This window comes from Anabrus simplex, chromosome 1 (genome assembly GCF_040414725.1).
Source record: "Anabrus simplex isolate iqAnaSimp1 chromosome 1, ASM4041472v1, whole genome shotgun sequence".
Classification (NCBI taxonomy): Eukaryota; Metazoa; Arthropoda; class Insecta; order Orthoptera; family Tettigoniidae; genus Anabrus; species Anabrus simplex.
Window position 1 is genome coordinate 1,407,344,088 of NC_090265.1, and position 25,723 is coordinate 1,407,369,810.

The following is a 25,723-nucleotide window of genomic DNA, read 5'->3' on the forward strand; positions in this document are numbered from 1 at the left end:
ATAGAGTCCTGGGTTTGGTTCCTGGTAGAGTCGTGGATTTTAGTCTTGTCGTCTGGATCAATGGCTAAATGGTTAGCGTACTGACCTTTAGTCACAGGGGTCCCGGGTTCGATTCCTGGCAGGGTCGGAAATTTTAACCATCATTGGTTAATTTCGCCCGCACGGGGACTGGGTGTATGTATCGTCTTCATCACCATTTCATCCTCATCACGACGCGCAGGTCGCCTACGGGTGTCAAATCAAAAGATCTGCACCTGGGGAGCTGAACATGTCCTCGGACACTCCCGGCACTAAAAGCCATACGCCATTTCATTTTATTTTTTATTTTAGTCGCGTGTAGTTAATTTCCTCTGGCTGGAGGATTGGGTGTTTGTATTTTCTCTTTATACTTCAGTCTTCATTCACACACAATGCACTGTACCAAGCGAATGGCTGCACAGATTGGACCAGTTGTCAGCTTGCATTCGGGATAGAGTGGGTTCGAACCTCCATGTTGGCAGCCCTGAAGATGGTTTTCCGTGGTTTCCCATTTTCACATTAGGCGTGGTCTGTACCTTAATCAAGGATACGGACGCTCCTTCCTACTCCTAATACTTTCCTATCCTGCCGTCACCATAAGACTTTTCAGTGTTGGTGCGACGTAAAGCAAATTGAAAAGAAACAACCAACCACACTGCAACACAGTACAAAAACACGGAATACCTGAATAGATCCCTCCACATAGGTTTGGCGATAGGAAGCTTGGTAGTGTTAGCGACTCAACATCGCACTGAAAAGGTTTACGACGACGCTGATGTGTTACTTAATACGCTAGTCTGTTTACGTCATGTAGCGTATTGCTCCTAAAGTATTCCGTTTTGGGTAACTCGTGGAGGAAATTCATAGTTTGTCAATCTGCGCCAGTGCAAGAAAACATACAACCTGTGTCTGAAAAGTTCGGTGAATGGTCTCATTAAATATAAACAACGTAAGTTACACACAAAACTCCTTTACTGGCCTTCAAAGTAATCTGCGTTAGCTACAACACACTTTTTTTTTGCTATGGGCTTTACGTCGCACCGACACAGATAGGTCTTATGGCGACGATGGGATAGGAAAGGCCTAGGAGTTGGAAGGAAGCGGCCGTGGCCTTAATTAAGGTACAGCCCCAGCATTTGCCTGGTGTGAAAATGGGAAACCACGGAAAACCATTTTCAGGGCTGCCGATAGTGGGATTCGAACCTACTATCTCCCGGATGCAAGCTCACAGCCGCGCGCCTCTACGCGCACGGCCAACTCGCCCGGTACAACACACTTTTGACATCGACTGTGAAGCTACTGGAAGCTGGCAGCAAACGATTCTTTTGGAATCTCCTGAAGAACCCTTGTCACGCGTTGTTGGATACCTGCTATACTATCGAACCAGTGGCCTCTCATGGCTAATTTAAGACGAAGGAACAAAAATAATCTTCCGGCGCCAAATCCGGAGAATACGGAGGGTGTGGAAGAACAGTCACCTAGCGTTCAGCAAGAAACTGGATCACGCGAATCGCGGTGTGCGGACGGGCATTGTCGTGGAGGAGCTTCCACTATCCACTCCGGTACAGTTCAGGCCGGACCCGTCTGATGCGTTGCATTAGCCGTTTATAAACTTCCTCGTTAAATTCCGCGTTGACAGGTTTACCCTGGGGTACAAATTCATGATGAATGACACCATTGCTGTCGAAAAAAAAAGGCGATCAGCATTGTCTTAATCTTGGACTTTGTGCGCCGACTTTTCTTGGGAGGCGGAGAAGACGCTGAACGCCATGCTATTGACTGTCTCTTGGTCTCCGGATCGTACTGGTAGCACCACGACTCGTCTCCTGTAATGATGATTTTCAACACCTCCGGATTTTGGTCACAAACGTCAATGAAATCTCCCGACGTTTCCATCCGAATTTGCTTCTGCTCGTCTGTCAGGTTGCGCGTTACAAACCGGGCACAAATCTTCCGCTGTTTTCAAATGTTCGTGAACAATGGTCCTTACACTGTCCTTGCCTACACCCACTTCATCTGCTATCATTCGTGAGGACAGTTGCGGATCATTCGCAAGCATCTGTCGCACTCGTTCGATGTTGTCTGGAGATGTGCTTGTGGTTGGTCGACCCGAACGCGCCTTGTCCTCAACACCTTCCTTTCCATCTCGAAAGCGTTTAAACCAGTCAAAAACGCACTTTTTACTCACTGCTTGCGCGTGGTAAACTTGCACTAACATTGCGTGTGTTTCCGTTGCCGTTTTGCCTAGGTGGAAGCAAAACTTCATGTTAACGCGTTGCTCCGTTTTGGACTCCATTATACAATGACACGAGTCCTCACACTGACTCCGTGCGATGTGTTGCAGCGTTCAACTCCGTTTAACTGTGTTGAGTTGACCGATAGGGGGCACTTGGTGTCATGTCTCGCAATGCGTATGCGCGAGCGCATCGGCCGAACTAGCACGGTGTACAAACTAGGCGACCATTCAACGAACTTTTCAGACACAGGTTGTATATCCATGTGTATTGTTATTGCCTTTGTTTGGGAAGGATTTGACCAAGGTATAGGCTAACTTCAGCATTCCCTTGGTGTGATAATGGGAAACCACGGAATAACATCTTCAGGGCTGGCGACGATGCGATTTGAAACCACCTTCTCGATTGCAAGCTCACAGCTCCGCTACTTGAACCGTTTGGTCAACTCGCTCGGTCGTTAGGAAGGGTATTCCAACCGTAAAACTAGGCCATATAGGCTTGTGCAACACTGAACCCGCAGTAGATAAGAAGTATCTGTTAGTGTATATACGCGCAATTAGTTTGGAACTGGACTTGAGGAAAGAGTCAGTGCACTGGGAACAAGACACCAAATGTCCTTTACCTGGAATTCACGTGGGTCAATTGCGGAAATCCAACAATAATTTAAATTATACATAAAATTACCATACACAGAAATGTACAGGGGATGTTCACGACTCCTAATACGATTCAACATCATCAAGAAGCGTACTATATAGGACATGGTATGACATCATTCATAAGTGGCCACATAGAAAGCTCGTCAACATCTACCTCCGCAAGGCTCATATGGAACCAATAACAATTTGAAACCGAGTGAGTTGGCCGTGCGGTTAGGGGCGCGCAGCTGTGAGCTTGAATTCGGGAAATAGTGAGTTCGAACGCCACTGTTGGCAGTCCTAAAGACTATTTTCCGTGGTTTCCCAGTATCACTCCAGGCAAATCCTGAGGCTGTAGCTTTATTAAGGCCACGGCCGCTTCCTTTCTACTCCCAGCCCTTTCCTATCACATCGTTGCCATAAGACCTATCTGTGCCGGTGCGACGTAAAGTAACTTGTAAATAGACAAAAACAATCTGTAAATAGTATCGGATCCATAAATCATGAACAGCATGCTAAAACTGAAATCCTTAAATAATGAGAAGGTTGAACTGCTGAGTAAGGAGGGTTGCCCGATGTACAGCTTAACCGCAACAGTACGGTTTATTCTAATTTTGTTCCGCGTATACGTAACCGTACGGGGAATATATCATTCTTCAGCAAATAAATACTGTACTCCTTTTCAAATATCATGGTGTAGAAGCATAGTACCGTTGTTAAAGGTAAGGTAAAGGTGTATTGTGTCCGAAGACAGGTCCGAACCTCCGCAGAGGTGTGCCTGAGTCGGAGATTACGTACGATAGGGTGGCAAGTTCCGTTCCGCTCCTCCATTCCCTTACCCCCACCAATAGCGCGTGGCAACCCATCCAAACCTTGACCACGCCCAATGTTGCTTAACTTCGGAGATCTCACGGGATACGATGTTTCAACACAGCTACGGCCGTTGGCGTTGTTAAAGTGTGTGCAATTTTGATCGAAGTGTACAAAAATTCTCTGCTTTTTCGGTTCAGACCAAAGATCACAATCAATCATTCAATCAGTCAATCAATCACCATTGATCTGTATTTAGGGCTGCCACCTGGGTAGCAGTTTCCCTATCAGTTGTCTGCCTAGAACCATCTTAAAAGATTTTAAAGAACTAGGAATTATATTGAATTTTATTGAATTGGCAAAATATTCCGAACCCTAATTCCATTTTCTATTAATGAATATTTGCCACAATTTTCCCTCTTGAAATCCAACTTCAACTTTACCTTTCCTATCTTTAAAAGCCCCGCTCAAGCTTAATCGTCTACTAACAAAAGTCAACTCGGAATCTCCCGCTTGCAACATTATTGTAACACAGCTATTTTGTCGTAAATCATCCAAACCAAATCGTGCAGCTTCCCTTCGGAGCGTTTTCAGTTTCCGTGTCAATTATTACTGGTGTGAGTCCCATACACTAGAAATATATTCTAACCGGGTTCTTACCATAAACGTCTACACCCTCTTCTTTACATCTTTACTGCAACCCCTAAATACTCCCATAGCCATAATGAAGAGAACTGTAAACTTTACTTACATTTATGTGATTTCCCTAACAAATTCCTTATATTAACCCACAAGTACTTACAGTCAGGGGCGGCCGTACCTTATGTGCTGAAGTGCTGCAGCACATTGTCTATTTGAAAAATAAATTGCAATCAAATACAATGAATTAAAAAAGATGTCAGCCAAAGAACAGGATATAATTCAACTCCCCTTACAACCAGGTAACTACCCGTGCGGTCCACGCGTGGGGCTGTGCAGATCACAGCTGAGCGATTATTTCTAAGTTTTTTTGCCAGAAAGCAGGAACTCTACCTTTTGCGCATGCGTGCCCAACTTTTCCGATGTGCTGTCGAAACAACAGCCAAGACCGCCAAGACATCACTTCACAGGGAGTCTTTGTTCGACCACAGAGAGGCAGCACTAGTCACACTTGCATTTTGACCGAAATGAGAACATGGCAGGTGGTACCCTCTTGACTCAGTGCGGAGGGGATCGCTCAAAGCAAAGGGGAAAACAAAATACAGTAGAAGAAGCCATCAGTTGTTCCCACCAGGTCTTCTAATACTCCCAACTTGCCTATTCCATAGCCATATCTGTAAATCGATGAACTATCAAAATTGTACGTTTTATGCTGTCAAAATAAGGACATGATATTGTGATTTTCTTTAATTATAAAATGCGTAGTTTATAAATTTCATTATAACAAAATAACATGTTATTTTGCATTACGAGTTGCTGGTTTTATTTCAATGATTTTGGTAACGTTGAGACGTTTTTTTTTTTTTTTTTTTTTTTTTTTTTTTTTGCGCGCTCACACCAAGTGTTTCGGAGTTCATGAATGTTTTGTCATTGCAGATGTCATCGTGTGTTTAATTAGTTTTGTATGAGGGATGTGTATATGTGTTAGGATTGTTTGCATGTTTTTTCAGTATGGGAAACTCAATGGAGAGCCTCTTGAAAACCGCATATGTTTCTAAATATCTTTATTTTTTCGAGGGGGATGAGTTACAGCACACAACTGATTTTCTGCACCAGCCGCCACTGCTAATAGTGGTCCCCGAGAGGTACATTCACCCCACCATCACAGTAATTAAAAGTGAGAGGACTTCTCTTTTTAGCGAAACAACTTGGACTTTCCATCGCGTTAACTATTTCCGTATATCATTGCTGTCCATCCCACAACAATGGCAAGGTCCTTGTGAAGTCGTTCAGCCCTGTAGCTTATTTACTACTCTATACAGTATAATATCATCTAAAAAAAACACTCGTATCATTTATATACTTCAGAAAACATAAAGGTCCAATTTCACTGCCCTGTGGGACCCCGTCTTAATCGTTACAAGAACAGATAATGCTTCTCCTACTCTAATTCCCTGTGTTGTATTTTCTAGTAATTCAGCCACCCACTCAACCACCATTTCATACAGCCCAATAGCCCTCATTTTCGTCAGGAGCCTCCAATGATCTATCCTATCAAAAGCCTTGAATAGATCAATAGCGACCGAGCTCGATAGCTGCAGTCGCTTAAGAGCGGCCAGTATCCAGTATTCGGGAGATAGTAGGTTCGAACCCCACTGTCGGCAGCCCTGAAAATGGTTTTCCGTGGTTTCCAATTTTCACACCAGGCAAATGCTGGGGCTGTACCTTAATTAAGGCCACGGCCGCTTCCTTCCCACTCCTAGCCCTTTCCTGTCCCATCGTCGCCGTAAGACCTATCTGTGTCGGTGCGACGTAAAACAACTAGCAAAAAAAAAAAGATCAATAGCGATACTGCTGGAATCCTTCAGATTGAGACTCACTGGAATAACATTTCCGAAACCCGAACTGCCTTCTATCAAAACACTCAGTAACGTCGCAAACGTGTCTAATATAATCAGAAACAATGCTTTCCCAGACCTTACAAACACCACATGTCAATCTGACTTGCTTGTAATTTTCCGCTTCATGTTTATCACCCTATCCCTTGCACACTAGAGTTGCTATAGCAACTCGCCGTTCATTTGGTATAGCTCCTTCAAACAAACAGTAATTAAAGAAATGTTTCAGGTGCAGCACTCTATCCCAACCCTATTCCCAGAAATCTCATCATTCTCAGCTGTTGTTCTACCTTTTTACTCCTGTATCTTTTTGTAAATATCTTTATTGTCATAAGTAAACTCCAATACTTCGCCAGTAGTAAACTCCTCTCTCTGGATATTATCCTGATATCCAACTATCTTTACATACTGCTAACTGAATACTACCGACTTCTGTAAGTAGAATATTCATTAACGATCCTTGGACGTCCTTCCTGGAACCTGTTTCTGCCTTAAAGCATCTATACTTATCTTTCCATTGCTCCCTAAAATGCATATAGCTGCCAATTACTGGTACGATTCCCATCATGTTATCCTTAATTAACTTCTTCGCTAAATTCAATTTGCTAGTAAACTCCTTTTATTTCTCCTTATTCCCGCAATAATTCCTGACTCTATTTCCTTCCTTTCCAATCTCTTTACTACCCTTTTATAATACAGAAGTTGTATAATGGGTCCTTAGCACCGTTAGCGGTACATACCTCTTTTCATACTCTTCAATAATATTGCTTTAAACGCATCCCACAAGCTGTTTACATTTTTTACTGTTTTTCCATTGATCATATTTTTTTTAATGTCCCCATGCCTCCCTTATCAGCCACATGGCATTGCCTAATAGTCCTACTTTTCTGGCATTCATAATCAATTATACCATTTTTCACTTCGGTTTCTCTTTACTTATCTGGGTTTTTAGCACCACTTCCGATTTTTTTTCCCCTTTAGATGATTCCGTCACTTTATGATCCAACTGTTTTTGTCAGATTAACTTATTTACCATTTTTTGATCATACTTCCTGTCGTTCATATTACCTTCCCAGTTATTAAGTCAGTAAATTGAGATCACCCGCTACAATAACGTTCCTTTCTGTGTATTTCCCCACATACCTGATAATCCCATCAAATATTTGCACATCCTCGTCAACACCAACCTTACCAGGTCTGTACACTCCAAAAACATCAAGCTACATATTATCTTCAGATATGAGCCTCATACCTAGAATGTCATACTTCTCATCCGTTACATTTTGTAGGTTACAGATTCTTCTTCCGTCACTATGAATACTCTGCCTTCCTACCGTTCCAATACTGTCTCTATGATAAACAATCCGTTTCTGTGAGAAAACGTCCATTCAAATATCACTTCTCAACAATGATTGAACTTCTATTACAATATCTGGTAGGCCTGTGTATTTATCTATTAAATTATTAATTCTATTCCTTTCTTTACAATACTTCTACAGTTTAACACCATTAATTTTATGTCATCATAATTCTCATTTCCAGCCCTTTTCTCCGTACGCACCTTCCTATAACTCTTTTAAACAAACCCCCTAACTTATAAGTATCATTACGGTTCAAATTACGACTGGTTCCAGTCACTAAGGTTACATCCGTTGAGAGTAGCGTCTCTGCTAGCATATTTGCGTGGATCTGGTTCATTTTTTTTTCTAGGATTGCTTTGTGGCCGGGCTGAGTAGCTCAGACGGGACCAAATTCCGGCATCTCGGCGTCCCCATAAACCGAAAGAGTAGTTAGTGGGATGTAAGAACAATAACATAATTATTATTGATTTGTGAGTAGATGCGAGTAAGAAGTTGCCAGTGGAAGTAGCAGAGTGTATGGCGTAAGCGGCGAGTGCGTTTACGGCATTGTATGTTACAAGATAATGGATAAGTTTATGAAGAAATAATGGAATACACAAGCTGCTTTACAAGGAATAATATGGTCATGAGCTATGATTCCCCAGCATCGGTGATACCGAGATATTTGTAATATGTTGGAATTATGACTGCAAAACATACCCCGACTTGGCATCACAGCAGTCAATGCTTTAGACGTGATAATAATAATAATAATAATAATAATAATAATAATAATAATAATAATAATAATAATAATAATAATAATAATCTAGAATGAAGGAATACTGGGTTAAGAGGAAGAGGAAGAAAAGCGCAGAGTTAAGAACCACGTGGTCCATCGTAGGCCTAAACGAATCATAATAATAATAATAATAATAATAATAATAATATTAATAATAATAATAATAATAATAATAATAATAATAATAATAATAATAATAATAACGTTACGGTGGGTTCTTTGTTTACAAGTTGCTTTACGTCATATTACGTCACACCGACGCAGATAGGTCTTGTGGCGACGATGGAATGGGGAAGTGCTAGGAGTGAGAAGGAAGTGGCTGTGGCCTTAATTAAGGTACAACCCCAGCATTTACGTGGTGTGAAAGTGGGAAACCAGGGCTGCCGACAGTGGGGTCCTAACCCACTATCTCCCGAATGAAAGCTCACAGCTGCTCGCCCTTAACCGCACAGCCAAGGCGCTCGGTAAGAAAGAAAAAAAAGAAAGACAGAAAGAAAGAAAGAAACTGTTTTCAGTAATGGCAATACAATAGAGGAATGAAAGAAACATAAGTTATGTATAATTAATAACAAATTAATTCTCTGTGTACTTCAGCTATGAAGAGAATTGTAAGAAATTTCACTAGTATGTTTCGTTGACCAAGAAATTGTTAAAGATGCATGTTAAAATGAGAAGTAGATAAAAGTTTAAATTCATTCCTCAAATGGCTACAGTGTTTCGTTTCCACGCTACGAGGCAAAATACATCAAAATGTAAATTGGTAATCTGGCAACGCTATGGGTAAATAAACAATCAGCCTAAAAATTTCAGTATAAACCAAATTGAATTAGTTTAATCAAGAGTTAAGGGATATAAAATCGTGAGGGTTTCACAGTACTTTGGAGTCATTAATGAAACATGCATATTTAAAGTAGAAAAAAATCCAACGAGTCAACATTCACAGTGAGCAAGCGTCCTTGGCAGGCGTTGACACTCTTACGTATGGCCTTCGAACAGAAGTAGAATACAGACCTACCTTCAACAATATTGCAGAGTGACTATCAGTAAGAGAATAATGTTGTTTCTTATTATTATTATTATTATTATTATTATTATTATTATTATTGTTATTATTCGTTTTCTTCTCCTTCTAGTCTGAAAGTGCTGCAGAGTAATAGGTCTTACCGTGCAGGGAAAAGCTACATCCGTGCTCTTCGTGTGTTACTCATCTGCTACAGGTTCTTTATCATCTTTCACTTCTAGAAGTATCTTTTTCGCTAATTCTGTCACTTTTCTCCCACCCTAATAGGGTCGCGGGTGCGATGTGTATCATACAGTAGACCTGGCCCAGTTCTACGGTCGGATGCCCTGTGGTGAAGACAACTCTATCTGGGGGCATTTATTCGCTATTGCATGTTTCTGTGCTGGTTGGTAGAGCAGTATGTTGTACGAAGAGGAATGTATTAAGACGAAAAATACCAAGTGCACGAGCCAGAGGAATTGACCAGATGCGGTTAAAATTCCTAACACAGCCAGAAATAGAACCCGGAATCCTCGGAACCGAAGGCCTCAATGCTACGAATCCGAGACTGTCTGAACCAAATGCCTCATTGCTAAGAAGCCTCATTGTTAGGAATCAGTGACTCTTTGTACCGAAGGCTTCAGTGCTAAAAACCCAGGTCTCTCTAAACGGCTTCAACGTTACCATTCAGCTAAAGAACCGCCCACCAACTTGAATAGAGTTATTTGAATGTCTTGTACTGAAAGCCATACCGTGTCTTACAAGGAACTGATAATGGTAAAACATCAAATACGATGGAAAGTTCGGTTGTAATCAATATTTACTGGGCAGCTAAATCTGGTACAATATGCATTCATTACAGCATTACATTACATCGTATTTGATTTTATTCCGTTATCAATCAGGCACTCTGCGAATGTTACTTGTTAGAGAGTACACTTCGTGATGTATCACTTCTGTGCCGTAGAAGTATCCATTTAAGATTCTGCACGAGCAATCACTCACGGTTTGCGAAACCCAGGACTGTGCAAGGAAAAGTAGATGAATTTATCCTTGCGCTGTCCGGGGTTTCGCAAATCATAACCAGTTGACAGTCCGCTCTCATAGCGTAACGGTTAGAGTTAATAGCTACCATCCTCGGAGGCCCGGGTTTGATTACCTGCACTGCCAGAGATTTAAGAATGATAGGAGTGTTGAAATGGTACATGCAGCTCATCTTCATTGAGGGTATGCCTGAAAAGTACTGCACTACCTCGGGACGAAAACACGGGAGGCGGAGGATATCAGATGGCTGTAAAGAAATAACTGACCAATAACGAACTACTTGTTTGATACTGTTCATAATACGCTCGGTCCCTGAATTTAAGGTTGCAGAGTAAATTGTAGTACAGTCAATTTCCAATTAGGCATTCGTCACTGCAGAAACTTATGAAAGGCTTTTATTAAATTTATAGGCAAGTAAAATATTCCCTTGAAGTCAAACTTCCAACACGTTCCGACAACTCTTAAGATCTTAGTATCGTTGAATGAATGATATTATTATTATTATTATTATTATTATTATTATTATTATTATTATTATTATTATTATTATTCTGTAATCCAGAGGCGACACTCTACCAAGGATTCATAGAGGACGATATAATAATAATAATAATAATAATAATAATAATAATAATAATAATAATAATAATAATAATAATAATAATAATAATAATTGTTACGGGGTTACCCGTGGAACGCAGAGGTGAAAGAAGGTGCCGGGGTAAATGGGTCTAACTATAATGTCAAGAAAGAATTTAAAACTGAAATGGAAGGTTATATTTTTGAAAAGCAACAAGTTAACAAATTCTCACTTAGTGAGATAACAATGACAAAAATAGAAAAATACAAGATTACAGTACTTTAACTCTCTTGGGCTACAAGCCCCTAGTTTTTGAATTTTTGAGTTCCCAGCTCAAATTTACCAAGAGCACAAATTTACACAGGGGCAGAAATCCCTCAATATATTAAGCTCTTGCTCCCAACACACAATATCAAGCCTCCCAGAGGCACTTTTACAACACTTGAAAAAGAGCTAACGTGCTCCCTGTTCTCAAGCCTACTCAAGGCAAGACCAAAAATATCTTACACCTTTTGGCCTTCCATGACCCAACTTACAAATTGAAACAGGGGTATTTCGTACCCAACCTATAGGGCCTTCGTGTAAAAAGAAATAACAGATAAATAAATGGCCCGAACACAAAATGAAAGGAGGCGAATGCCTGCGCTCCTAGATATGAATTCTTAAAACCTAAAGGGCACTAGGCCGGTGAAACAGGGGCTATTCCCAAAGTGTGGAGGTGACTCGTATAAGAATAAATTAAGACTTTACGGAAAGGAAGAAAACCTGTTACAAAACGCAGTCACCTCAAGCCAATATGAAGGGGAGCTCGAGAGGGTACATCACTCTCTATCCCCGATTTACAGTTAAAGATTTTATTAAGCTTTTACATTAGCCGGCAGAAGTTACATTTCCAGAAAAGTAGGTTACATAGTTAAAGTTTCGGACCTTTCCCTCGGGTTAAACTGCGGAGCTAGCAAAAAATTAAGATGCTAGATGGCCATTACCTTGCTGAAGAACTGCTGCCTGATGAAAGAGGCGCCTCCCACCTCCTGCTTGACACACACACTTAGTTAGATGACGATCAAATGGCCAAGAGACGAGAAAATCCGCAGTTTATAAACCCTCGGGGAAAGTTCGAGACCTTTCATGAATAAACCAGCCACACCCTCTCACTTTATTGGTGAATTTAAAAGTTACACACAAAATCGAGGAAGAAGCCTGTGATAGGCGGAAAATTAATTACAGAATTTCGTGATTGGCTAAATTCAAAACTGGAGGAAAGAAAAGATAAATATTGCCAACCCAAAAATAAGGAACATCAATTAGTAAAAAAAACTTATGAATACAAAACCTTCAAATCAGAAGTTCTTCCACTTCGCACCAGGGTGCATGATCATAGTTTATTAACAGTGACATCTGTTGAAGACAGTCCAAACTTCTTGATGAAGGGCAAACAAAACAAGTAGAAATTCACACAGTACAGGGAACTTCACAATAACAAAATTATATTAGATTTTAGTGGTGGCATCTTCAAAGTAAAGTTTTAAGTAGGTCTAGTTTCAAGTTCACGGTTTCTCCAGTAGAGGAGTTCTTTTAGACGCAAGATTTCAATGTGCTGCGTAGAGGTGTACCTCCCGGTACAATAATAATAATAATAATAATAATAATAATAATAATAATAATAATAATAATAATAATAATAATAATAATAATAGGCTATCTATGTTATTGTGTTTGTGGTATCGCACGTATACGAAACTAGGATTGTGTTAGGAGTTTCGAGAAGTGGGATGTAGTTTTGTACTACTTCAGTTCCTAAGTAGAGATAACGTGGTAAATTCTGAAGAAAAACCTCATTCAGAACAGAATGCCGAGGCCCAGGATCAAACTACTTACCTCGCACTTCAACGGTGCGTTTCTCAAACTACAGGGCTATGTAAAGACGGCATCCGCGATACGATGATGATGATGACGACAACGGCGACGATGATGATGATTTTGATGATGATGATGATGATGATGATGATGATGACATGAAGCTAATAAATGAGGGCACTACTGAGCTCCTTGAGGACTGCGAAGATAGCTTGACATAAGTCCCCTATGCCTACATATCATACTAATATTGGCAGCATTAGAACTTGCAGAGCTGGGCTGAGTAGGTGAGACCAAAGAGTGCTGGCCTCCTGATCCCAAATTGGTGGGTTCGGTCGCGGCATTGAAGGCGTTCAGATACACTAATCAAATGCCAGTAGATTCACTGTCACGTGAAGAAACTCTTGTTGGAAAATTCTGGCACCTCGATGTCTTCGAAAATCGTAAAAGTAGTTAGGCCTACTTGAACAAAGATGTCTGCTCATAGCTTAACTACCGAGCTCGATAGCTGCAGTCGCTTAAGTGCGGCCAGTATCCAGTATTCGGTAGATAGTAGGTTCAAACCCCACTGTCGGCAGCCCTGGAAATGGTTTTCCATGGTTTCCACATTTTCACACCAGGCAAATGCTGGGGCTGTACCTTAATTAAGGCCACGGCCGCTTCCTTCCCACTCCTAGCCCTTTCCTGTCCCATCGTCGCCATCAGACCTATCTGTGTCGGTGCGACGTAAAGCAACTAGCAAAAAAAGAAAAAAGTAGCATAGCTTAAATTCTCTATCGTATGGACGAACCACTATCAACAGCGTCATATGCCACCGCCATAGCGAACATGGCCACCAGGCGGTCTAGTGGGACGTGAGACCAATAACAACCGAGCAAGTTGGACGTGTGGTTAGGGACGCGCAGTTGTAAGCTTGGATTCGGGAGATAGTGGGTTCGAACCCCACTGTCGGCAGCCATGAAGATGGTTTTCCGTGGTTTCCCATGTTAACATCAGGCAAATGAGGGGCTGTACCTTAATTAAGGCCACGGTCGCTTCCTTTCCACTCCCAGCCCTTTCCTCTCCCATCGTCACCATAAGACCTATTTGTGTCGGTGCGACGTAAAGCAACTTGTAAAAAAAACACAACTAACATTATTATTACTATTATTTCTTTCTTTCTCTCTTTCTCTCTTTCTTTCTTAATCCGTGTACCCTTCAGGGTTGGTTTTTCCCCCGGACTCAGCGAGAGATCTCACCTCTACTGCTTCAAGTGCAGTGTCCTGAAGCGTCAAACTTTGGGTCTGGGGATACAACTTGAGTAGAGGACCAGGACCTCGCCCAGGCGGCCTCACCTGCTATGCTGAACAGGGGCCTTGTGGGGGATATGAAGATTGGAATGGATAGACAGGGAATAAGGAAGGAAGCGGCCATGGCCTTAAGTTAGGTACCATCCCGGCATTTGCCTGAAGTAGAAATGACAAACCATGCAAAACCACTTCCAGGATGGCTGAGGGGAAAATCGAAACCCCTCTACTTAGTTGACCTCCCGAGGCTGAGTGAACCCCATTCCAGCCCCCGTACCACTTTTCAAATTTCGTGGCAGAGCCGGAAATCGATCCCCGGCCTCAGAGGATGGCAGCTAATCACACTAACCACTATACCAGGGAGGGGGACATTATTATTATTATTATTATTATTATTATTATTATTATTATTATTATTATTATTATTATTATTATTATTATTATTATTATTATTATTATTAGCTGACGTGTCTGTGCTTCGCTACGGAATGAGCAGGCCGCAGACAGCCGTGAACACTCATCTGCCGTATTCCGTTAAGTTTTCACATTGCTCACTCCTATCAGGGCCTCAGCGTGGGGACTGAATAGCTGAAATATGATGAACCGATGTGTTACGTACCAATAGTTATCTGAAAATTTATGACCCAGTTGAACGCAGCAGTAATCGCATCTATCGAAGATGAATGGTAGCAGTACAAATGGCATATTAGATATGTATTTTAGCAATCACTGTTTCTGTCTAGTCTTCGTGTAGCTTAGTGTGATATTTAGGATTATAAATACCAGAGATGTGGGAAAAGTATGGAAAATGTGGGAAATTTCAGCTATGTGGTCTAGCTCCATGGCTTTGGTCACAGTGGTCCCGGGTTCGATTCCCGGCAGGGTCAGGAATTTTAACCATCAGTGGTTAATTTCGCTGATACGGGGGCTGAGTGTGTATGTTGTCTTCATCATCATTTCATCCGTATCACGACGCGCAAGTCGCCTACGGACGTCAAATCAAAAGATCTGCATCTGGTGAGCCGAACATGTCTTCGGACACTCCCTGCACTAAAAGCCATACGCCATTTCATTTTTCAGCTATATGATGGGAATTTCAACTCTAAATATCTTGTAACAGTGCTTCACATTTCCGACTCTGTGATATTAGGGTATTTTATGTGAAGTGATTCCTTCCTTCTTTCAGGAGACCCTCTTGTTTTATTCTTCAAGCGATCATTTTTTTTGTTTTTTTGCCAGTGACTTTACGTCGCACCGACACAGATAGGTCTTATGGCGACGATGGGATAGGAAAGGTCTAGGAGTTGGAAGGAAGCGGCCGTGGCCTTAATTAAGGTACAGCCCCGCTATTTGCTTGGTGTGAAAATGCGAAAACACGGAAAGCCGTCTTCATGGGGTGCCGACAGTGGGATTCGAACCCACTATCTCCCGGATGCAAACTCACAGCCGCGCGCCTCTAACCACAGGACCAACTCGCCCGGTGATCATTATTCTTAAAGGGATCATTTTTATATTCATCTTAATTTTTTTTCTTGTCGATATGGACCAATAGCCACGCGGTTTTACACCTTAAGACAATCGCCACTTAACATGATTGAACAATATTTGCATGTTAGTAATGCTCGGCGTTGATATGGACTAAGCAACAAAAGTCAAATTCATGAATTGAGGCGTCTAGTATCAAAAACGGCCAAGTCACAAAATTTACGAAAATGAGTTAAGGTTATCAATTTAAAGTAGAAGTATAGCACTATCAGGCGAAACAAGAATATGCTTTAAAATCGTCCATGTCTTCACGTTATAGAGCACTGAATTCTCGGTCGTGCAACAGAATCGGCCAAGTCATGCAGACAGTGAATTCAAAACCGGCCAAGTCAAGGAACGAGCGACAATCTTTATGATGCAGCATTATTGTTTGGAATCTTGTGTTGTTACATTAAGCAACAATGTGATAATACTAGTAGGCAAAATCGTTCCTTGAAATGTATATTCTTTGAAGTCATTATATTTTGTTTTTTGTTCGTTTGCAACACTGATTTACGTATTCGCGGGCTTCTTACCGTCATTGGCGCCAAAGCAATCCTATTTCCGGTGTGCTCGTATTTTGTCATTATTGTGTGCTGTAACGTGGATATTGTTCCGAGTGGAGAACTGAAAGATTTACTTTCATACCTTGTGAAATTGTACAAAATTGCAACAAAAACGGCCAAGTCAAAAATTAAATTAACAAAAAAGATGGGTTAATTATGAATTAGATTTCTCAAAACAGCGGAACTTAAATATTAAACCATCAAGGATATAACTGTGAAAAAAAATCTTTTCTGACCATCATTGCTTTGTCTCTACAGGTTTTTCGTCCATATTGAAAAATATGCCTTGAGTGACTTGGCCGGTTTTGATACTAGACGCCTCAATTCTGCTATCAAAGTCGTTCAATAAAACACCATTAAGACATAAATGATCGGAAGTTGTATTCTCTATAACTTTTATTTTGTAGTACTTTCCGATAGACCAATAACATAGGTATTTAAAGATTAAATATTAGTCACCTTTCCCTGAACTACCATTTCATGCAGCTTGTATAAAATTATTTATAACCTAGACTGTAGCGCCTTATTCCCCGACTTAACATACCGATTTTAATTAAATTCTGTTCATCATTCTCTTATGGCTCGGCGGTGATATGAACTTAGCAACAAAAATTGAAATTCATGAATTTCTCAGTTATCATAGCCGGTGCAGTAAAAATGTATAAGGCATCAATGATCGGAAATTTAATTAACTTTCGTTATGTAGTATTTATCGATAGGACCACTAATAAAATAAATATTTGAGAATTACATTTTACCTTCACCTAAACTACCATTCCACTCAGTGTGAATACAATTATTTATAGCCTAGATTATAGTGGCTTATTCATCGACTTTACAAACCGAATTTATTCAACTGTGTTCAGCCATTTTCTCGTGATGCCCAGACAGACAGACAGACAGACAGACAGACAGACAGACAGACAGACAGACAGACAGACAGACAGAAATGACGGAGAATTAAAAAGTGCATTTCCTTGTTACTGTGGACATGACCGATACAAAAAAATTCTGAGCAATGTACATATCAAACTATTTTATATATACAGTTAAATTATTATTATTATTATTATTATTATTATTATTATTATTATTATTATTATTATTATTATTATTATTACATTCTGAAGGGTCCCCTTATATTTCCTTGATCTGGAAGCTTAGTTCGTGCACCTGCTGATTAAACGTGATACAATACTTTTCAAATGCCAAGCATCTCAGTTTTCTTTGTATCTCATACTTGTAGAAGAATTCATACGGAAAGACTATGAGTAATAGATATGATAAAACTTATCACCAAGTGCTCATGCTGCGTGTAAGTCTGATGAATGTCACCTGCTGATTACAGATATGTGTCGCAGGGTACTGTAACGTGACTGGTACCTGCAGGAACAGGAACGTTGTTCGAATGAATCACTTTTAACGTAAAACTACAACTATTGAAAGGCTTAGATATTATTGTACATATAGGCCTAAATAATTCAGAATAGGCGGACTGGGTAGCTCAGGCGGTAGATCACTGACCTTCTGAGCTCATGTTGGTGGGTTCGATACCGGCTTAGTCCGGTGGTATTTAACAGCGCTCAGATATGTCAGCCTCGTATCGGTAGATTTATTGATAAATTAAAGAACTCTTTCAGGACAAATTTGCGGCACCTTGGCTTCTCCAAAAAATTGTTAAAGTAATTAGTCGAACGTAAAACCAAAAATATTATTATTATTATTATTATTATTATTATTATTATTATTATTATTATTATTATTATTATTGGTTTGGAAACTATAGTAGTCTTTCTTCTTTCTTAATCTGTTTACTCTCTAGGGTTGGTTTTTTCCTCGGACTCAGGGAGGGATCCCACCTCTACCACCTCAAGGTCAGTGCCCTGGAGCGTCAGACTTTTGGTTGAGGGATACAACTGGGAAGGAGGAACAGTACCTCGCCCGGGCGGCATCACCTGCTATGCTGAATAGGGGCCTTGTGGGGGATGGTAAGATTGGAAGGGATAGACAAAGAAGAGGGAGCTACCATCCCGGCATTTGCCTGCAGGAGAAGTGGAAAACCACGACAAACCAATTCGAGGATGGCTAAGAGGGAATCGAACTCACCTTTACTCAGTTGACTTCCGGAGGCTAAGTGGACCACGTTCCAGCACTCGTACCACTTTTCAAATTTCGTGGCAAAACCGGGGATATAACCCGGGCCTCCGGGGGATGGCAACTAATCACGCTAACCAAACTATAGTAATCAAGACACGAATTAAGAAGTAACATGAAAACTAAGAATTCGTTACTCGGCTAGTGTTCCTTTTCCATTTATCCAAGTCAGCGTAATATTTGGTCAGGAAAAGTCAATCATAATGATACTGATACTCTCTCTCCCTCTCTCGCTAACTTTTCGTTTGTATGTTTGCGTGTAAGAGAGAGAAAGGCATCTAATATGTTCGAAATTCCAATTTTGTGCAATAGTAAACCATTATCTTTATTATTATTATTATTATTATTATTATTATTATTATTATTATTATTATTATTATTATTATTTTACATCGTTATGCCCTACTCAGGAGCACGGTTGAACTTGCTTAGCTGATGTGTTGGCCTTCTTTCCTCCCAAAATCTCTTCATCCTCTCGCTGAGCTTCTTCCTTCGTTCTTCTCTCCAAGTTATAGTAGTTATATTATTATTGTTATTATTATTATTGTTGTAGATGGACAGATAGATAGATAGATAGATAGATAGATAGATAGATAGATAGATAGATAGATAGATAGATAGATAGATAGATAGATAGATAGATAGATAGATAAAATCCCTATTTCCCCTGTGTCAAACAGTGATGTTTCAACAGTTGAACATCTTTCCAGTATAAGTTGTTATCTCCCTTTACAAGAAAAAAACGCAACAAAACTCTTGCATTTTGTACGTTATTAATCAACACTTTTTGAAAGAAGTGATTGTGCCATATTCGCAATGTTTCCGTGAACAGTTCACCTATTGGCATGATATCGAACTATGTCCATCCTGAATTCTATCGCCCTCCACAGCAATACTATGAGAACGAAATGCTTTTTTTTTTTTTTTTTTTGCTATTTGTTTTACGTCGCGCCGACAGAGATACGTCTTGTGGCGACGATGGGATAGGAAAGGCCTAGGAAGTGGAAGGAAGCGGCCGTGGCCTTAATTAAGGTACAGCCCCGGCATTTGCCTGGTGTGAAAATGGGAAACCACGGAAAACCATCTTCAGGGCTGCCGACAGTGGGGCTCGAACCCACGATCTCCCGATTACTGGATACTGGCCGCACTTAAGCGACTGCAGCTATCGAGCTTGGTAACGAAATGCTTAGAAGGCTGTAATTGACGCAGGGTATGAGTTACAAAACAATGCAATGATGGCAATAACTTAAAATGTTTAGCGGGAAATACCAGAATATTTTATCTACACTGTTCCTGACCCCTGAAAAAATGAAAATCCACAGCCTCTTTCCAGTCATTCGAGCGGGTCAGGAATGGTGAAGATCTAGCGGTGAGGATAAGGAATTGTGCCGGCTGCCGAAGCCTGTCGCACTCCACTGGGGCAATGATTAATGAATGTCAGACGAAATGAAATGATATTGAGGAGTGTTGCTGGAATGAAATATGACAGAGAAAAACGGAGTACCCGGAGAAAACCTGTCCCGCCTCCGTTTTGTCCAGCACAAATCTTACATGGAGTGACCGGGATTTGAACTACGGAACCCAGCGGTGAGAGGCCGGCGCGCTGCCGCCTGAGCCACGGGGGCTTCCTGACCCCTGTTTAGTCAATTTAAAATATGGTCCAAAATGAAGACTTTTTAACTAAAAACTAAAAAGGGGAATGTAAACGCTGTAGACCCCAACTACAGTGAATGAAAATGAGATTTCACACACACACAAAATCAAAGAAGATTGTACGATATTTATTTCGCTTTTCGCGTCCAAATGAAAATTCCATTGTTTCTTTTTTCGAAAGTAGTAAAACAAGTTAACGTCATCAATCAACAGGTTTTGATCATTCTGGAATGCGACACAATAGGCTACGCTACATTAGAACTTACTTCGTAGAATGCGATGTTAAAATAGTAAAATATCCTGTTGAATTTCCTAAGTCTCTTCGTTCTTCAGGCATGCCCCCTCACAAGTCAGACAAGAGTAGGATGCGGCGTAATGTTCTTCTCTACACTCTAAATACTAATGCTTTTAACGATCTTGTGACTCTGGTAAAGTTAGACAAAAATATTGTTCATGCAGAAATGATGATAGTCTAAGCTTCAGGAAGAACGTGTTTCATTCCAAGAACATATCTGTAAACTGTGACATACCATTTGTTCTTAAACAGGGGCTGCGTAGCCGAGGCGATTCACCCGAAAGGATCGTGGGTTCCTTTCACCGTCAGGAAATTGAAAAATTAAGGAAACAAGATTTCCACTTCTGGAGAGGAACATGGTCCTGAGATTCACTCAGTCTACACCAAACATGAGTATCAGGTTAATTCTTGGGGGCAAAGGTGGTTGGGCATAGAGTTTACCACTCTATCTTAATTAATAAATAAGTGGGGTAGAGTAATTTATTTATTAAATGCCTTCTTTTACATGGCAGGTCTCAAGCTATGAAGCCTGCTGTTCTGCATGACCATACATTCACCTGTGTTTGAAATATGATAAGTTTTATTATTATTTATACTTAGTGCCAATGTTACGGAAAGTGGAAGTCTTTACCTTCCATCCCTCTAAGGGCCTCCATGGCCTGTACGGAGACGGCTTATTCGTTCTTAAACGGAAACAATTTCCTTTAAATTTAGCCTTCTTTTCCACAGTCAACAAGCCAGAAGGACAAACTATACATAGAATTGGAATAAATCTCTCCACTTCGGTGTTTAGCCATGGAAAACTATATGTGGCTTTCTCAATAGTTCGGGGATCCGTAGACGTCAAAGTACAACTGCCATCATTAACTACTGTACATTCAATATGGTTCATAAGAAAATTTCAACATACCCTTATGGTTCTATATAACTGACATTTTACATGTGAAATGCAATTTCTATTCCTAAGATCATTAACAGGTTCACTTCAAATTGGCAATTATATTTTACATAATACTAATTTTCAATGTCGAGAACAAGCTTACACACTAGTTATTATTACATTAGGGCCAGATCCTTTTCTGGACCGAGCGAGTTGGCTAAGTGGCACAAACCATCGTCAGTATTTATTTTGTGAAGAAGAATATTACGACTTATCCAACTTTTATGTCTAACTTGTGAGGTGGCATGCCTGAAGAATGAAGAGAGTTAAGAAATTCACGTAGTTGTGAGCTTGCATTCTGGAGATAGTGTGTCAGCAGCCCTAAAGATGGTTTTCTGTGGGTTCTCATTTTCACATCGACTTGTACCTTAATCCAAGCTACGATCGCTTCTTTACCGTTCCTTGATCTGCCCTATCCCATCGTCACCGTAAGACCTGTCCGGCTCCATGGCTAAATGGTTAGCGTGCTGGCCTTTGGTCACAGGGGTCCCGGGTTTGATTCCCGCCGGGGTCGGGAATTTGAAGCGTCATTGGTTAATTTCGCTGGCACGGGGGCTAGATGTATGTGTCGTCTTCATCATCATTTCATCCTCGTCACGACGCGCAGGTCGCCTACGGGTGTCAAATCAGAAGACCTGCATCTGGCGAGCCGAACTTGTCCACGGACACTCCCGGCACTAAAAGCCATTAGCCATTTCATTTTCACCGTAGGACCTGTCTGTGTCGGTGCGACATAAAACAAATATCAAAAATTTCACTTCTGGCGCGACACAGTGTTTAGAGTGCACTATATTTTCTAGTATGAGCTGTAACATTTTTGTTACTTTCATTTATTTCAGTCTCATCCTTGCCTTTAACAGCATAGAAATGGCTGAGGTACGGGCACTGTGAGCAATACCACTCCTTATACAGCCAGTCCCCAGTATATCGTCGCTGCCGGGACAAAACCTCCTATGTGAAATAATTTTAGCTTAGAACTTTGGCTGGTAAGGTTCTGTCATCTAAGGTGCAATATCGTGTGCAAAATGTCAAGGCATTCTCGCTCTTCACAATGTATGTGCTGCGGGTCAGTATATCTCCAAAACATATTATCACATAGGAGGTTTTGTCCCGGCAACGACGATATGTCACTCATAGGGTGGGCTTGGCAGACTGATATGTAACAGCACTTTCTGGTGCGGCGAGGAAAGCAACAGGAAACTACTCCGTTCGTCATTTCTCTAGTACGGTTCTTCAGCTACGCCTAGGCTGTCTGTAACAGCTGATATTCGAGCTGTCAAGGATTCATCCAGCCTTCGGGCAGATGACTCAATATACATTATTTTTTATTTTTATTATAATGTTAAGAAGAAAAATTACGAACCAGTACCATGGCCGTACGCATGGGAGATGCAGAGGTACCATGCAATTAATAAGGAGTTCTTTTTGCAAGTTTTCAAAGTAAAAAAAAAATAGACCGGGTTGAGTGGCTCAGATGGTTGAAGCGCTGGCCTTTTGACCCCAACTTGGCAGGTTCGATCCTGGCTCGGTCCCGAGATATTTGAAGGTGCTCAAATACGTCAGCCTCGTGTCGGTAGATTTAATGGCAGGTAAAATGATACCTACGGGACAAAATTCCGGCACCTCGGCGTCTCCGAAAACTGTTTAAAGTAGTAATTGGGGCGTAAAAGCAATAACATTATTAGGAAATAGTGAAGTAATCTGACAATTTTGCAGGAAGGAACACATTTCACAGGAAATATATCTTTATGTTACATATAATTCCATCTATGCTTCACATGTAACAGCAAACCTACTAGGATGGGAGAACTATCTTAAGACGTTACAAAGCAGTTTATAATGCTGACTGTTAACCAGACAAGAGGAAACCTTACTAAGACTAACGAAATAATTTTGATAAGTTGCAGGAAACTAACTCGATGATCGATTTGCGTGATAGCTAAGTGGCGTAGTAACCGTATTCCCACCAAGCCCACGGAGGTTCGAATCCCGGGCAAAGCATACGGCATTTTTGAAATAAAAAATCGCATTCCTGCAGTTCGGATTCTGCGAAAAATGCCAGTAATGTTTAATATGAAGAGACCATAATGTCGATAGTACCGGTCACTAAAGCGTTTGAACACACAATTGAAACGAGTCTACATCTGTTAAGCCTTTTATTCTTATGTACATAAATCGGCAGAAAGGAATGCACTCTGAAATAAAACCTGTCCTTGAAATCTGGTCTGTAAGACTTATTTAAATATGGATGGAGCATTTGAGAGCTCCGATCAAAGTGAAACGAATGATCTTAGGTACCTAGTAGGAGAGTCTTCACTGTATTACTGCGGTACTTAATTTTCTGAACCGAGCTCGATAGCTGCAGTCGCTTAAGTGCGACCAGTATCCAGTATTCGGGAGATAGTTGGTTCGAACCCCACTGTCGGCAGCCCTGAAAATGGTTTTCCGTGGTTTCCCATTTTCACACCAGGCAAATGCTGGGGCTGTACCTTAATTAAGGCCACGGCCGCTTCCTTCCCACTCCCAGCCCTTCCCTGTCCCATCGTCGCCATAAGACCTATATGTGTCGGTGCGACGTAAAGCAACTATCAAAAAAAAATTAATTTTCTGAGGTGCCACCTCGCCGAAGTGACAAGGGTGTGCTCGTCTCATCCGGAAGGACGTCATTTCGATTTCCTGGCTGGAAATGAGTCTTCGACTTCTGCATAGGCCCTGAGGTTCATTCAGCTTATACCAGAAATGAGTGCCAGGTTAATTACTTGGGGCGAAGGTGGCCGGGTATAAAGGTAAAGACTCCAATTTCTCTCAGTTCTGAGGTTACAGAAAGTAGATAGTTTAACTTCCACTCCACCACAGACTCTCATGGTCTGTACGAATATTGCTATCCTTTTTGTTTTCTTTCACTTCGTTTCTTAGTCCTTGGGTGACAGCGGTGAATGAGTCAGTAACATTTTTGCGTTAAGGCTCTTCCTGAAGCAAGCTCGCCGAATTTAAGCTACATTGAGTGAGGTTAGTACTCGGAATGGTAACCACATTATGTCAGCTGGTAGTTGAGTGGAAAGGAAACAACCACCCAGTTGCTAATACTGTATAATTCGTGATGTCTTTGGCTTAGCTGAGAGGGAACGAATGGCACTAATAAGAATGTCAACATCCAGAAATTGAGCACAATACTAAGCCTGGAATTTGAGAAAATAAACATTCGTCCAAATCTTTACAGTTTTTTTTTTTTTTTTTTAGCATTATACCACAATAGTTGACTTAATCCTACGGCTCATGATACCTTCGACTTACATAAGAGGAAAAGGACTACAAACTGTACAACTGTTTGTTCAATGTAATGGTTTTGTTATTTTATTTGGCTACAGCGTGAGTTGTCGAACATAAGGGGTCCACGCCATTGTCAGCGTCCTAGAAATGGATACAGTTTGGACAACTCAGATAAATTAAATATTTGTCTATTTCATTAGGATATTTTGACGAGTAAAATGCTTTTGTACTTTTATGCAGCCATAACAAATGAGTTGTCGAATTTAAGGGATTTCACCCCCGTCAATAACTTTTTCCACCCTCCAGCCCAGCCATGTCAATAACATTTTCCCTCTGATTTTAACATTTATCGGTGTAAAGCTTTCTTTTCAATAACATCCTTATACTATAGAACTTAACTAATGTTTCCCCTCTACTCTGAGGTGCTCTCCAGTCGGGGATGTCCGCTGACAGGGGAGGAAAGTGAGAGTACTTAAGGCATGCAGTACGTACGTGCTTGATCTGCTGTTGAACGAGCGCAGGAAATCCGTACCAGCCGAGTACGATACTAGTGACGAGTAGGAGGCCACCCAGGCCGGCTACGGCCGCCACCAATCCCTTCTTCATGACGAGTGCTACAGAACAACCGATAGGCGCAAGCGTGCGAGGCCAACTGAGCCATTCTGGACACGTCAGCCTCGAGCAATCCCGATGACCTCGCGTCTCTCACATTACGGCAGAAAAAGAAACTCGCACTGTTTAACCCCCTCAAGGTATATCATATATGTGATTGACGCAGGTCCTCTGATTAGCACCATGTCCTGTTATGCAAGATCCTAAGACTTCCTTAAAGGGACTTGTGTGGGTGCTCTCCTGAACGTCCCCCAGCTTTTAACACCCAACGTGTCGGACTCCGCGGTGTAGGGGGCAACGCGTCCGCCTGTCACCCGGTGGTCCCGGGCTCGATTCCCCGCCGAAGCAAGCTTTTTATTTGTAAATAATTAATATCCCTGGTCTGGGGACGGTGCCGTCCTTAACGTTCCTTTCCTCACATTCAACACTCTACACTTCCGCAATTCCACTTACACGCAGTTTCCTATCATACCGTGAAAGTAGTGGCAGAAGATCTGCAGAGGTCGACGCCACCAACAAATATCATTGAAAAAAAAAAACCACCCAACGTACCGAGCGAGTTG

The 25,723-nt window shown here is 41.2% G+C and overlaps 1 protein-coding gene across 1 annotated transcript in view; it reads right to left on the reverse strand.

Annotated features, from left to right (window-relative positions):
* Positions 1-25,225, reverse strand: part of LOC136858373 (sensory neuron membrane protein 2) — a 311,757-nt gene extending 286,532 nt beyond the window's left edge. Inside the window, exon 1 of the mRNA XM_067137868.2 lies at positions 25,041-25,225. Coding sequence (XP_066993969.2) covers positions 25,041-25,154 — 114 coding nt within the window. The 5' untranslated portion in view covers positions 25,155-25,225. The remainder of the gene's footprint in view (positions 1-25,040) is intronic.
* Positions 25,226-25,723: the final 498 nt, after the last annotated feature.